General features: G+C 36.8%; 1 protein-coding gene across 2 annotated transcripts in view; it reads right to left on the minus strand.

Moving 5' to 3' along the window:
• Nucleotides 1–13220, minus strand: part of TRPC1 (transient receptor potential cation channel subfamily C member 1) — a 48853-nt gene that overhangs the window by 18322 nt on the left and 17311 nt on the right. For both annotated transcript variants that reach the window (XM_049785896.1, XM_049785895.1), the window contains 3 exons: nt 8934–9136; nt 4656–4787; nt 1292–1487 (listed from right to left, as the gene is read on the minus strand). In XM_049785896.1, the coding sequence (XP_049641853.1) occupies nt 1292–1487; nt 4656–4787; nt 8934–9136 (531 nt within the window). The remainder of the gene's footprint in view (nt 1–1291; nt 1488–4655; nt 4788–8933; nt 9137–13220) is intronic.

Consider the following 13220-nt stretch of genomic DNA (forward strand, 5'->3'; position numbering starts at 1 on the left):
TGGCAAGCACGGGGGACCATATGGAACACTGGGATTTGAACCAACCACCTTTGGTCCTGGATCGACTGCTTGCAAGGCAAACACCGCTGTGCTATCTCTCTGGGCCCCCCCATTTATAACTTCTACCACTATATCAAGTCTCATTTATTTTTGTGAGGGACCACACCTGGTAATGATCAGGGGTTTGTCCTGGCTCTGCACACAGCTATTTCTCCTAGGGTGACCATATGGGATGCCAAGGATCGAACCTGGGCAAACATCCTATCCACTGTACATTCTCTCCAGCCCCAAGGCTCCATTTTTATTTAATATAAATTTAAAAAGCACATCTTATTAACCAATGTCAATAATAGAAACAATCATCTTAGAAGCAATACCTTAAAAACGACCATTTGTCGTTTGACAATGGTTGTTGACCATTTGTCAACATCCATTCAATTATTATCTACATATGAATACTGATGTTTGAAAGATTATCTAAAAAATAAAATTTTAAATGTATATGTTCCTTTTTGAAGTTCCTGAATCAAAAATATGTGTTTGTATGGGAACAAAAAATAGGTGTTTTTCTCCCTCACAAATGCCAACAGAAGAACCATCCTGAGCTTCTCCACCTGGGTTTCATGTAACAATGAAAAACCAGAGAACACTGTATGATGCTTTATTTTTAAACAGAAAGGCACTGGTGTTGGGGAGATTAAAAAACTAAAAATAAAATCAGAAAGGCACTACTACTATTACTGTAGAAAAAGCTATTATTGATAATCAGACCAGTAAATCAAATGTTTGACAAATAGAAATCAAGGAAAGAGCTTCATTATCATGGCATTTACCACAAAAGACCATATCTGTATAATGACTATTGAGCAAAACATTAAATTAACATTCACATGTTATAATATTCATAATGTTCTATCATTAATATCAATTAATACAAATAGCAGCAACTGGTCAGAGGGTAGCACAAAGGTAGCATAGAGGGTAGGTGCTTACATGTAAATAATCCTGGTTCAATCCCAACACGACATAGGGTCCCTTGAACAATGCCAGGAGTCACTTCTAAGCATAGAGCCAGAAGTATAAGCCCTGAGCACAATAATCAGGAGTGGCCAAAAATGGGAGAAGAGGAAGGAGGAGGAGGAAGACAAAGAATAGGAGAAATAGAAAAGCAGAGGAAGAGAAGCAGAAATAGGAGGAAGAGAGGGAGGAAGAGGAATAGGGGAAAGAGAAAAGAGCACCACTATGCCTCTGTGGAGGAAATAATTTCAATCTATCACAGAAAACCAGATACCTCCTTTTGGTTATATTTGATAGCAAGTTTCAGACGACTCAAATTCATTCTCTCTTCTAGTAATCCCCGTTTGTCAAGAGGCTCATCACTCGACGTATGGTTCAGGATGACTTCCAGTTCTCGTGAATTCCGGGCTTGGGCAAGCAAATCTTTAGCAAACATTTTACACTGCCGGGCAAGTTCCTCATAATCATTCCTGCAAAAGCACCAATTATTATTATACGTGTCATTTCTCTCTTCTAACTATGCACTTTCCATTAGAAAATCTTTTACTAGGTAACATTTTTATTTCCAAGAGTGCTAAATAAAACCTGAAGCCATGATGTAATGAGAGTCTAAGATGAGCTAATTAGAATTAGATGAACACAATGCTCCCTTATTTGTACTATTTTCAGTTTTACTGATATTTTGTTGGTTTTTTCACAAAACTCATTTTCTTTTATTCTAAGTTTAGAATACAGGCCAGAGAGATAGTACAGCAGTAGGGCATTTGCCTTGCACGCAGCCAACCAAGACAGACCTGGGTTCAATTCCCAGCATCCCATATGGTCCCCAAGCCTGCCAGGAACAATTTCTGAGTGCAGAGCCAAGATAAACCCTGAGTGCTGCCGGAAGTGGCCAAAAAAAGTTTGGAATACAACTTCATTGTATATTACTTATCTAAATAAAGTAATATTAATGCTTTCCAATAAATATCATTAAATCATTTTAATTAGATATTTTTAATAAGAGTATGTTTATGCTTCTTCTGATACGTAGTAAACAATTCTTTCAGAATTATGTTCTAGAAACTTAGGATTAAATTCAACTGCAAAGAGACAGCTAAACAAGTTTACAAGATATTAGTATAATCTCATGATAATTTAAAAAATTAATTACAGGGTTGGGGAGATGGCTCAAAGGGTTTGAACTGTGTTCGACATGTGCAAGCCCACGATTCAATTCTTGGCACCACATGACCTCAGGAGCACCTGGGGCTGCACCGATTCAAGAGTAGCCATTGAGCACAGTGTGACCCAAAGACCAAAACCTGTACCAAGTACACCAAAATATGTCTGAGTAGGGGCCAGAGAGATAGCATGGAGGTAAGGCATTTGCCTTGCATGCAGAAGGATGGTGGTTCGAATCCCGGTGTCCCATATGGTCCCCCGAGCCTGCCAGGGGCGATTTCTGAGCCTAGAGCCAAGAGTAGCCTCTGAGTGCTGCCGGGTGTGACCCAAAAACAAAAAGACAAAACAGACAAAAAAATTATGACTGAACATAATAAAAATATAAAGCTAGAAAAAATACAAGGACTTTGGTGTTGGGAGTTCAAAAATCATTTTTACTTGAGAGGAGAAAGGAAAGGAAAAATAGCATCTATTATATCTTTCTATGTACTAGTAATATCCAAAAACTGACTTGAATAAAATCGTGAGCTAAAAATTTATAAACTTCTTTTCTTTAGAAGATAACATTTTCCTTATCCTCTCTTTGTCTTTACTGTATAAAAGGACGAAAATATAAATTGTTGAGGTACTTTAACAAGTACCACCTGCTTCTTATTCTCAGCATCTAATAGTAGATGTGAATATTCATTAAGTATATATTAACAAAGATATATTAATGACAGGTAAACATTGACAGAATATTAGATTCAAAGGTAAATTGAACTCAGCATAATCTAATTTTTTTCTAAATTGCTGGAAGATTGAAAAGTATATTCATTGATACAGTGATTTCAAACCTGTGGCTGTTTTCAAATGGAAAGTTAGGTTCCTGCTCACACAATGGTTCTGCTCCCACTTTGAGAGTCAACTCTGTTCCTAAGTAGATGCTGATGTCAGTAAATAATCTGATATAAATAATTTGCCCCATCTATAAATCAATTCTATGATAATTTGATAATCTAAAACACCTATGTGTCCATAGATGTACTATGTGTCCAGAGATGTCTACACTGTACACCTTATATTGGATCAAGTTTAAATAAATTTTTTTTTTTGGTTTTCGAGCCACACCCGTTTCATGCTCAGGAGTTACTCCTGGCTAAGCACTCCCCCCTGGCTTGGGGGGACCATACGAGACGCCGGGAGATTGAACCACGGTCCTTCCTTGGCTAGTGCTTACAAGGCAGACACCTTACCTCTAGCGCCACCTCGCCGGCCCGTTAAATAAATTTTAATTTAGATAAAACATGGCCATTTCCAAAATGGCTGCTCAGAAGCAGCATTTGTTTGTGCTGTTGTTTCAAGTTTCTAGAACTCAAGAGTCACCAAGAACACACCATACACTTTGTAAGGCTAAAAAGAAGCCTGTGGCCCTTCCAGAGTGCCAGAGTTTGAACTTTCGACCTGGTGATATCGCCACAGGAGAGTGAAACAAAGGGTGGGGTTCAAGCATGGGCTGGCCATGGCAGGAAGAGGTCTGGGGGTGCAGTTTCCTGGAACCCCACTGAAGGTTGATAAGGAACCAAGGTCAGTGTTTACTTTACGGTACTAAGAGTCCTAATGTGACAGTCAGAAAGCTTGTTCTCAGGTCTACTAAGGATTTTTTAAATGTTTAAAGCAGCAGTTTTAGTGGCTGTTTTGTCTGTAAGCCTTCCCTTACAACTTTCATCTCCAATATCAAGCAATAGCAATACTCTCTGGGTACACAAAGTACTAGAATTAGACTTCATCACTTCATTTTGCACTTCTTACACAGGAATGTTGGAATGTTGCCCCTTTTGTGTGTGTGTGTGTGTGTGTGTGTGTGTGTGTGTGTGTGTGTGTGTGTGTGTGTGTGACATACCTGGTGGTGCTCAGGGCTTAATCCCCCTGCTTTGTACTCAGGGATCATTCCTGGTGATGCTCATGGGACCATATGGGATGACTGAATTGAGTTCAATTGAATTGGGTTGGCCGTGTGCAAGGCAAGTGCCCTACCTGCTGTACTATGGCTCTGGCCCCTGTGTTTTTAACATGTATCTTAACAAACAGTGAAAACGAACTCTGAGTGTGCGGAACATCTTTGACATGCAGAAGCATCCCATGTGCTAGGAAAGTTCTGGAGGCTAAGGCTGCAAGGATGGCTACAGAAAGTGGAAAGAGCTGAAGCAGGGGAGAGCAGTCAGTCACTCACTAGTTCATTCTTGGTTCTAAAGGCTATGACTTCACCTACTCTGCACACTGCCTGGCAATGTTGACCACAGGTGAGATTCTAGGGTGGGCTAAAGTGAAGTAGATGTGTCAGAAGGTGATCAAGTGGCATGAAGGTCTTATTGGAAAATCCAAACTAGGTAGCAACAATGTGTCACATCAAATGAAAACAAATACAAAAATTGGTATAGACTGCTATTTGGTCTCTAAAAAATACATGATTCATAATTTCTATTCACTCCCACCTGAATTCAACCTCCACAAGGCTTAGTTCTTTTAAATCAGCACTAAGTTCAAATGCTCTGAGAATGGGATCCTCTTCTGTTAGCATGATTAGAGCTGGACTGGCCAAACAGCGATATATATCAAGACGAAACCTGTGATGAAATTTGATTCCATTATGTAAAGAAATATATACACTATGGCTACTATTTTAATCTACAATTCTCATAAATTTAAATAGAAACCAAATTTAAAGAAAACAAGATATAATATAGATCTTATTAAGATCTTTTTCTTTTTTTTTTTTTTTTGCCTTTTGGGCCACACCCAGTGACACTCAGGGGTTACTCCTGGCTATGCATTCAGAAATCACTCCTGCTGTCCTAGGTTAGCTTGTGCAAGGCAAATGCCCAACTGCTCGTGCCACTGCTCTGGCCCTCTTAGTGTAGATCTTAATGTAGATCTAGATATTGTAGATCTTAATGTAGAAGAAAACTTGTATTAAAAAAAACAAAGTATTTTGATACAACTACTAAAATAATTTTAATGTTCCTAAATAGAAAACTGTTTAGTATTTTTTATATTTTAAAATTCTATTGCTTTGTCCAATTAATTTTTAAAGTTATATTACCAACTCAATATTATTTTAATGAAATATAAAAATAGTGAGTAAATTTTTAATGTAAAGTATAAAGACTACTTTTTAAAATTAGTGTATTATTATAAAATGATAAATGTACATATCATAAAATAGACAAAGATATGGGTAATCACAGATATAAATATAACACATGACTCAGCTATGTTCTTTATGAAAGATCTTTCAAATTTTAAAAGAGACATCATTGTTATGCATAATCATCTGTTAATAGAAAATATCCCTTTTGAGTAATTAATGTTCGTTTTTACTAGCTCGTTTTAAAAATAAATTTGCGGGGCCTGAGAGATGGCATGGAGGTAAGTCACCTGCCCTGCATGCAGAAGGTCGATGGTTCGAATCCTGCCATCCCATATGGTCCCCTGAGCCTGCCAGCAGCGATTTCTGAGCATAGAGCCAGGAGTAACCCCTGAGCGCTGCTGGGTGTGACCCAAAAACCAAAAAATACATACATACATACATACATACATACATACATACATACATACATACATACAAATTTGCAAGCTCACTCCACATATCACAATCTTCTCTTCCCCAGTGTGCTCAGGAGGGGCTACGAGAGGGGCTTGTCATTGGTGATAATGTCTCTCTCAGATTGGTGTCCCTGTGGTGCACAACCAGCTGTTTGTGAGCACAACTAAAATGTGGTGCCCCCAATAAACATGTGTTGCATCACAGCAACCCCAGAAAACACCATAACTAGAGTATGCACGAGCACCAAAGCTGTAAAAAATATCCCCAGTTACTGTAACAACAGCAACAAAGTAAAATGTCTATATATTTAGTAACAAAATACATGGAAATTAATTATTTTGTCTTTTTGTTGGGGGGGCAGAGCCAGCAGTGCTTAGGGGTTACTCCTGGTTCTGCGCTTAGAAATTGCTCCTGGGGCCGAAGCAGTGGCACAGGCAGAAGGGCGTTTGCCTTGCATCCACTAACCTAGGACGGACTGTGGTTTGATCCCCTGGTGTCCCATATGGTCCCCAAATCCAGTGGTGATTTCTGAGTGCATAAGCAGAAGTAACTCCTGAGCGTCACTGTGTGTGGCCCAAAAACCATAAAGAAAAAAAAAAGAAGAAATTGCTACTGGTTTGGGGGACCATATGGGAAGCTGGGTATCAAACCTGCGACTGTCCTAGGTCAGCCATGTGCAAGGCAAACGCCCTACAGCTGTGCTACCAGTCTGGCCCCTTTGGAAACTAATTATAAATAAAAAGGAAGTAAAAGACCTTTTACTAGAGACTATAAAATAGAACCAGAGAAATAATACAGTGTAGGTAAAGTGCTTGCCTTGCATGCAGGTGATGTGGAGTTGATCCCTGTCACCTCAGATGATTCCCTGAACCTGTCAGGAGCTATTCCTGAACACAGAGCTCAGGAGTAAACCCTGAGCACAGAAGGGTGTTGACTGTACCACCACTAAAAAAATTTAAAAATATTTAAAGATATTTTGAAATAAATTAAGAAAACATAATAAACAGATTATCCATGTACTTGGCTTGAAAGTCATGTTATTAAAACTGCAGTTCTCCCCTGAATTAATTTTAACAAAACTCTTAAAAATGCAAGAATTCGGGGCCAGCGAGGTGGCCCTAGAGGTAAGGTGTCTGCCTTGCAAGCGCTAGCCAAGGAAGGACCATGGTTCGATGGCATCCCATATGGTCCATCCAAGCCAGGGGCAATTTCTGAGCGCTTAGCCAGGAGTAACCCCTGAGCATCAAATGGGTGTGGCCCGAAAAAAAAATAAAATGCAAGAATTCATTCACCTTGGTGAAAAGGTAAATTGACTGTAAATTGATTATGAAAAACAGTATGGAAATTAAAATTAAAAATAGGTTTCCTAATTAAAGCTATCTGTAAAAAAAAATACAAAAGAACACTAATTGAGTGTCCAGCTCCACCAGAGGGGAACTGGAGGCAGCTAAGGTACTAGACATTGTGCAATAAAGAAATTCATCTGCACCATTATGATCACTAAAGTCTTGGAAAAACTCCAAGCATAGAAGACAGAAGATCTCTCTAATTTCCTGGATGAGGAACTCAATATAACAAGGATTAAGATATATACTGAATTGAAAAAAACAATAAAGGAAAATTCCAACAAGGATAGAGAAAGGATGAGAAAACTTCAACCAGAAATCGATGATTTGAAGAGCATAGTAGGAGAATTTAAAAGCACAATAAGCACCAAAATGAAAAAATGTAGGGGAATGAATAAGCATGCTAGAATACAAAATTTATGAAACCCTCAAGAAAAAATGAATCAAACATCAAAAATCAATGAGTCAGCCTGAAGAGAAATAACATGAGTGATAGGGGCTAGCAGACTCGAAAGAGAGACTGGGGAAAAGAAGTAACAAAAAAATTAAGAGGTAAAAATTCATCCAATTTGAAGATAAATTTAGTATCCCAGATCCATGAAGTTCAAAGAGCCCCAATTAGAATAAATTCAAAGGGGAAAAAAATGCTAAAACCAGCAAGAGTAAATCCAGAAGTTACCTATAAGGAAGCCCTAATAAAATCACAGATCTTTCAATAAAGTCCTATAGGCTAGACAACATGCTGAACAGATATCTAAGAAAGAAAACTTCTTCCAGCTATATTATTATTCAAATTTGATGGTATAATACAAAACTCTACTTTCAGACCAGAGCTAAAGAAGTTCTTATCATTAAAGCAATACAGTAAGATGTAAAATGTTCTCATGATGATGAAAGAACTAACTCAGAAACATCCAGAACTACAGAAAGAGATGGGCATCAAATTCTCTTATTTCAATTCAATATTAACATTTAATGTAAATGTTTCCTAAACTTCAATGACCCACTATCTTTCCCTATTCCACTTTAAATTATTTTTTCAATATCTTATCATCTGGAGCTAACAACATCTTTAAAATTTGAAAATCAACTATCAATATAGGATTTCAATATTGTATGAAAAGAAGTGAATCAGATCAAATACTTAGGTAAAAATAATTTTTTATTATTATTTTAGTTTGGGGGCCACCCTAGGTGGCACTCAGGACCTAGTAATGGCAGGGCTTGGAGGCCCATATGGGATGCAGGTATCAAACGTGGGTCTGCAGCCTGTACGGCTAGCTTCCTACCACTGTATTAATGCTATGACCCTAAATTTTATTTCTTCATAAATGGGAATAGAGCACACCAATGGGATAGAGCACATCCTTTCGTACAAGAGGCTTGGTTTTGATCCCTGGCACCACCACACACTGTGTGACCCAAAAAACAAACAAACACATGAATACAGAATTAAGGCATGGTTCAATGATCCAAGTCTTTTCTATATGAAAGGCCTTGAGTTCAATACAAGCACCACAAAAAAACAATTAATTAAAATGCAGAACTCATAAGAAAAAAAAAACCAGTACTGTGACTTTCGTAAGTCTAGAAGTAACTTGCTCAGGGATCACTTCTGGAGGTGCTTGCGGGACCATGTGGGATGTGGGGGATTGGACTAAAGTCAGCCACGTGCAAGATAGATGCCCTACCTGCCCTGCTATCAATCCAGCCCCAGTATCATTTTATTTTAAAGCTACACAGAAAGAACACAAAAATGTCATTGCTATAATACATTCTACTGCATCACACATTAATAATGAAAATCTTAATTTCTTAACCTGGAATGCCGAAGGCTGTCCTTTTTGTTTTTTGCAGAGCACAATGTACATTCACAACCAACCGCATGGGGTTTGGGCAAAGAGACATCCTGTTTCAGTAGCATTGTAAGAATCTCATAGTTGTTTCGATGAGCAGCTAAAATGACTGGTGCTACATCCATCGTTGTTGAATACTCAGGATTTTGAATTCTTTCCATTAGCTTCTAAAAAAAAAATAGTGTCCTAAAGTTATTATTACTTCCAACTTCAACAATAACCCCATTTTTCTAGAAGATGAAATGGAAAAAAAAATGGATGCCACAGAGCATGTAAAACCTATTTTAAAGACTAAAGTAATTATTTTACCATTTTTTAGAAACCTCAATACTTTTATTAATGAATACAGAATTATATGGCATGCAAAATCCTTAATAGCAAAGAGTCATACAACTAGAATTGTTTTCCTAACAAAGTGAGATTATCTAGAGAAATTATCTAGAGGAAAGCATGCTTAATTTTCACAAGATTATGGAAACAAGTATGACAGGAATGAAAAACAAGAACTTAGGAAGAAAAGATAATGGAAAACCAGAAATACTAGAGATAGGGAAAGTGAGAAAAGCATGAGAAAAACTTTAAAAATTTACCTCTCTAGAAAACTTTGTTAAATGGAAAACATTCAAGCTATCTGAAAGAGGTAAGTATAGGAAGTAATCTTTATTTTGTAATTTTCTATATATTTCCAAATATAACTTACTTCCTATTGCAAATGCACAAAGACCCTGACAATCATAGCTACTACTAAATAAATCTTAGAACTATTGGCTTCTTACACTTAAATCATCTTTAGTCCCCCCAGAATTCCTAAAAATTTGAGCATTGTGATCCCCATGAAAAAACTGAGGCTCAGAGAAGATAATGTACCCATGCTATACGACCAAAAGGTGAAGTGCAGAAAGAACCCAGATTAGCATTACTTGGCCTGAGCTGTATTCACTGCATGTTCTCAAGGCATATCAGAAGGACAGAAATGTTAATAAATAAAGTTCAGGGTGAAATGAACTTGATTTTTTTATGACTATTACATATTCTTTCAATATTGCTCACTTTTTCACAGGCTATTCTGAAAGCTGAATCCATAATGTAAGTTCATCAAGTTTATGTTTTACTGGTTAAGCTTATTACCATTTAAAATTTTGGTTTTGGGGGGCCATACCTGGCAATGTGCATGGGGTTACTCCTGGTTCTGCACTCAGGAGTTACTCCTGGTAGGCTCAGGGGAAAATATGAGATGCCAAGGATCAAATCCAGATTAGCTGGATATAAGGCAAGTACCCAACCTGCTATACTCTCTCTCTAGTCAAATTAGCTTGTTAAAATTAACAAAATTAACATGTTAAAAGCAGTGTATACATATGATAAAATACCTTAAAAATGTATATAAAAGCAGAAAGAGTAAAAATACATGTACTGATACTACTGAAAGAACATTTTTCATTATGTCCCTCTAGTCCTTTCTCTACCATACTCCATGAGGTGCTAGGGATTGAATTCGGGTAGAACATGTGAAGGCAAGTACCCTACCTGCTGTGCTCTCTGACCTCTCCATGAGCAATTTTAAAGCTCTTAATATATATTAATAAAGTCCTTTTAATTATTAATAAATTTTCATTTTGTTTTGGTGCACACTCAGAAGTGCTAAATGCATACTCCTGGATCTATGCTCAGGGATTACTCCTGGTGGGGCTCAGAGGATCACATGGATTGCTGGAAACTAAACATGGTTTGGCTACATGAATGGCAAACAGCCTTCCCACTGTACTACCACTCCAGCCTCCATTTTAGTATCTTTGACATACTTATTTTCCCATATTTTGTGAAGTTTATTTCCCATATACTGAAGATTTTTAATTATTGAATTTATTTAAAGTTTACAGAGAAATCTTAACATTTAAATCTCCTTTCTTGCTCGTTACAAAGAGGAAACAGTGCAACATAATAAACTATATAGAAAATAGAAAAACAATATTACATTTTTTACCATTTCAGTGATATTATATAGATATTTGACTTAAAAGTAAAAACTTATCAAAGATAACTGATAATCCAAGAAGAGTGAATGGATTCACTGAAATGGTAAAAAAAAAAACAAGTATATAAAAATACTTGACACTGCTTGTTTAGAAATAATTGGGCTATTAAAATGTGGTCTTGCCATCACTAGCATTAGAGGGGAAAGCTCTTTTCCTACATAGGTAGAGTCATAACTTTGAAGACTTGATTGGCAATGGAAATGGTATTGAAACAACATTAACTCCAAATCTCTAGTACACTATAATCTTCACTGAGCTCTCTAAAGAAAGTAACTGAGTTAAAGGCTAAAAAGTGGACCATGCATGCCAAAATCACAATTGTAGGATGGATTACAGAAAATGGAAGAGAATTCTAAATATTTCTGATCCTTTGGACAGAAACTCTATTCTTGGCCTATTTATCTCTACTCTAGTTTTATAAACTAGGTCAGGGGTCCTCAAACTTTTTAAACAGGGCCAGGGCCGGGGCCGGACAGATAACATGGAGGTAAGGTGTTTGCCTTGCATGCGGAAGGACGGTGGTTCGAATTCCGGCATCCCATATGGTCCCCCATGCCTGTCAGGGGTGATTTCTGAGTTTAGAGCCAGGAGTAACCTCTGAGTGCTGCTGGGTGTGACCCAAAAACCAAAACCAAAACCAAACAAAACAAAAAACAAAACACAGGGAGCCAGTTCACTGTTCCTCAGATGGCTGGAGGGCTGGACTATAGTAAAAAACAAAAATTATGAACAAATTCCTATGCACACTGTATATATCTTATTTTGAAGTAAAGAAAGAAAATGGGAACAAATACAATATGTGGCCTACAGGCCATAGTTTGAGGACCACTGAACTAGGTGAGACCTCCTCTGAGGAACAGTGCCACTTACACAAATTTTGCAATAATCTAAATGAAAGCATTTCCATTAGAATAGGATAAAGTGAAGTTTTTCATATTTCTCAGACAATGGCAGATAATCTAAAACCAACTTATAATTACTCAAGAAAGTAGTTTTATTCTGTATGTAGCCACATTATATTTCCAGATTTTCTTTAAATTACGTATTCTTCTATATCATCACCAGTAATTTATGTCATAATTGTTGAATTTTTACATCAGCAAATATATTTTAAAATTAGAATTTGATAAATAGCAGCTATCTTCTCAATTATAAGAGTAATACAAATTTTATCTCTGATATTAAAAGTTCTGCTATTAAACAACATTTTGCTTCATTTGCACACAGTCCATTCCCATCTATCCATTTTTCATCATGGATCACATTATATATACAATTTACCACTCTCCCCCCACCTTGACTTATGTCTTAATATTCCTTTCAAATACCATTTTAATATATGTAATTACATTTCCAACCTTCTATTTTGGGATAGTTAGACTGTAACACAGCTTTATCATTGCTACAAGCAGGAGTGCAACAGATATTTTGTTCATGTTTCTGGCCACTTTCTAGATAAGTTCTTAATAGGAAGGCCCTAGGCTAAAGAATCTGAACATCTTTCTTGTTTATGACATTTCCCACCAAACTGCTTTCCAAAAGACCTTACCTATCAGTGACATCACTGCCATACAATTATCACATTTTTATTATTTATTTATTTATTTTGGATTTTGGGTCGCACCTGGCAGTGCTCAGGAGTTACTTCTGGCTCTACGCTCAGAAATCGCTCCTGGCTAGCTCAGGGGGACCATATGAGATGCCGGGATTTGAACCACCTTTCTTCTACATGAAAGGCAAACACTCTACCTCCATGCTATGTCTCTGGCCCCACAATTATCACATTTAACAAGCAAAAGTTTATATATATATATATATATATTACTATATTTCTATAGTAAATAAGTATATAAGTAAATAAGTAAATAAGGTCTAGTACCTTGTATTTGCTTTTTTTATATTTTTTGGTCCTTGTCTGATCTGGTACTTTTTCATCATTTCAGTCTTTGTCTGATTTGGTACTTTCTTATCACTTCATCTAACATTAACATTGCAGACTTGCAACATACTAAAAATGTGGTTTTTTTTTTTTTATCTTTACCAGGATTTCATCTGCTTTCTAATTTTTGTCTGCTCAATTTCAGAAATTTAACCTTCATATTCAAAAGATAGGATTCTATGATTTTGTTTTATTTTGGAATATTTATTGAGACACTGATTTACAAAGTTGTTAATAAAAGAGTTGTTTTCAACACCAATCCCACCACTAATATCC

Source organism: Suncus etruscus, chromosome 13 (genome assembly GCF_024139225.1).
Source record: "Suncus etruscus isolate mSunEtr1 chromosome 13, mSunEtr1.pri.cur, whole genome shotgun sequence".
Classification (NCBI taxonomy): Eukaryota; Metazoa; Chordata; class Mammalia; order Eulipotyphla; family Soricidae; genus Suncus; species Suncus etruscus.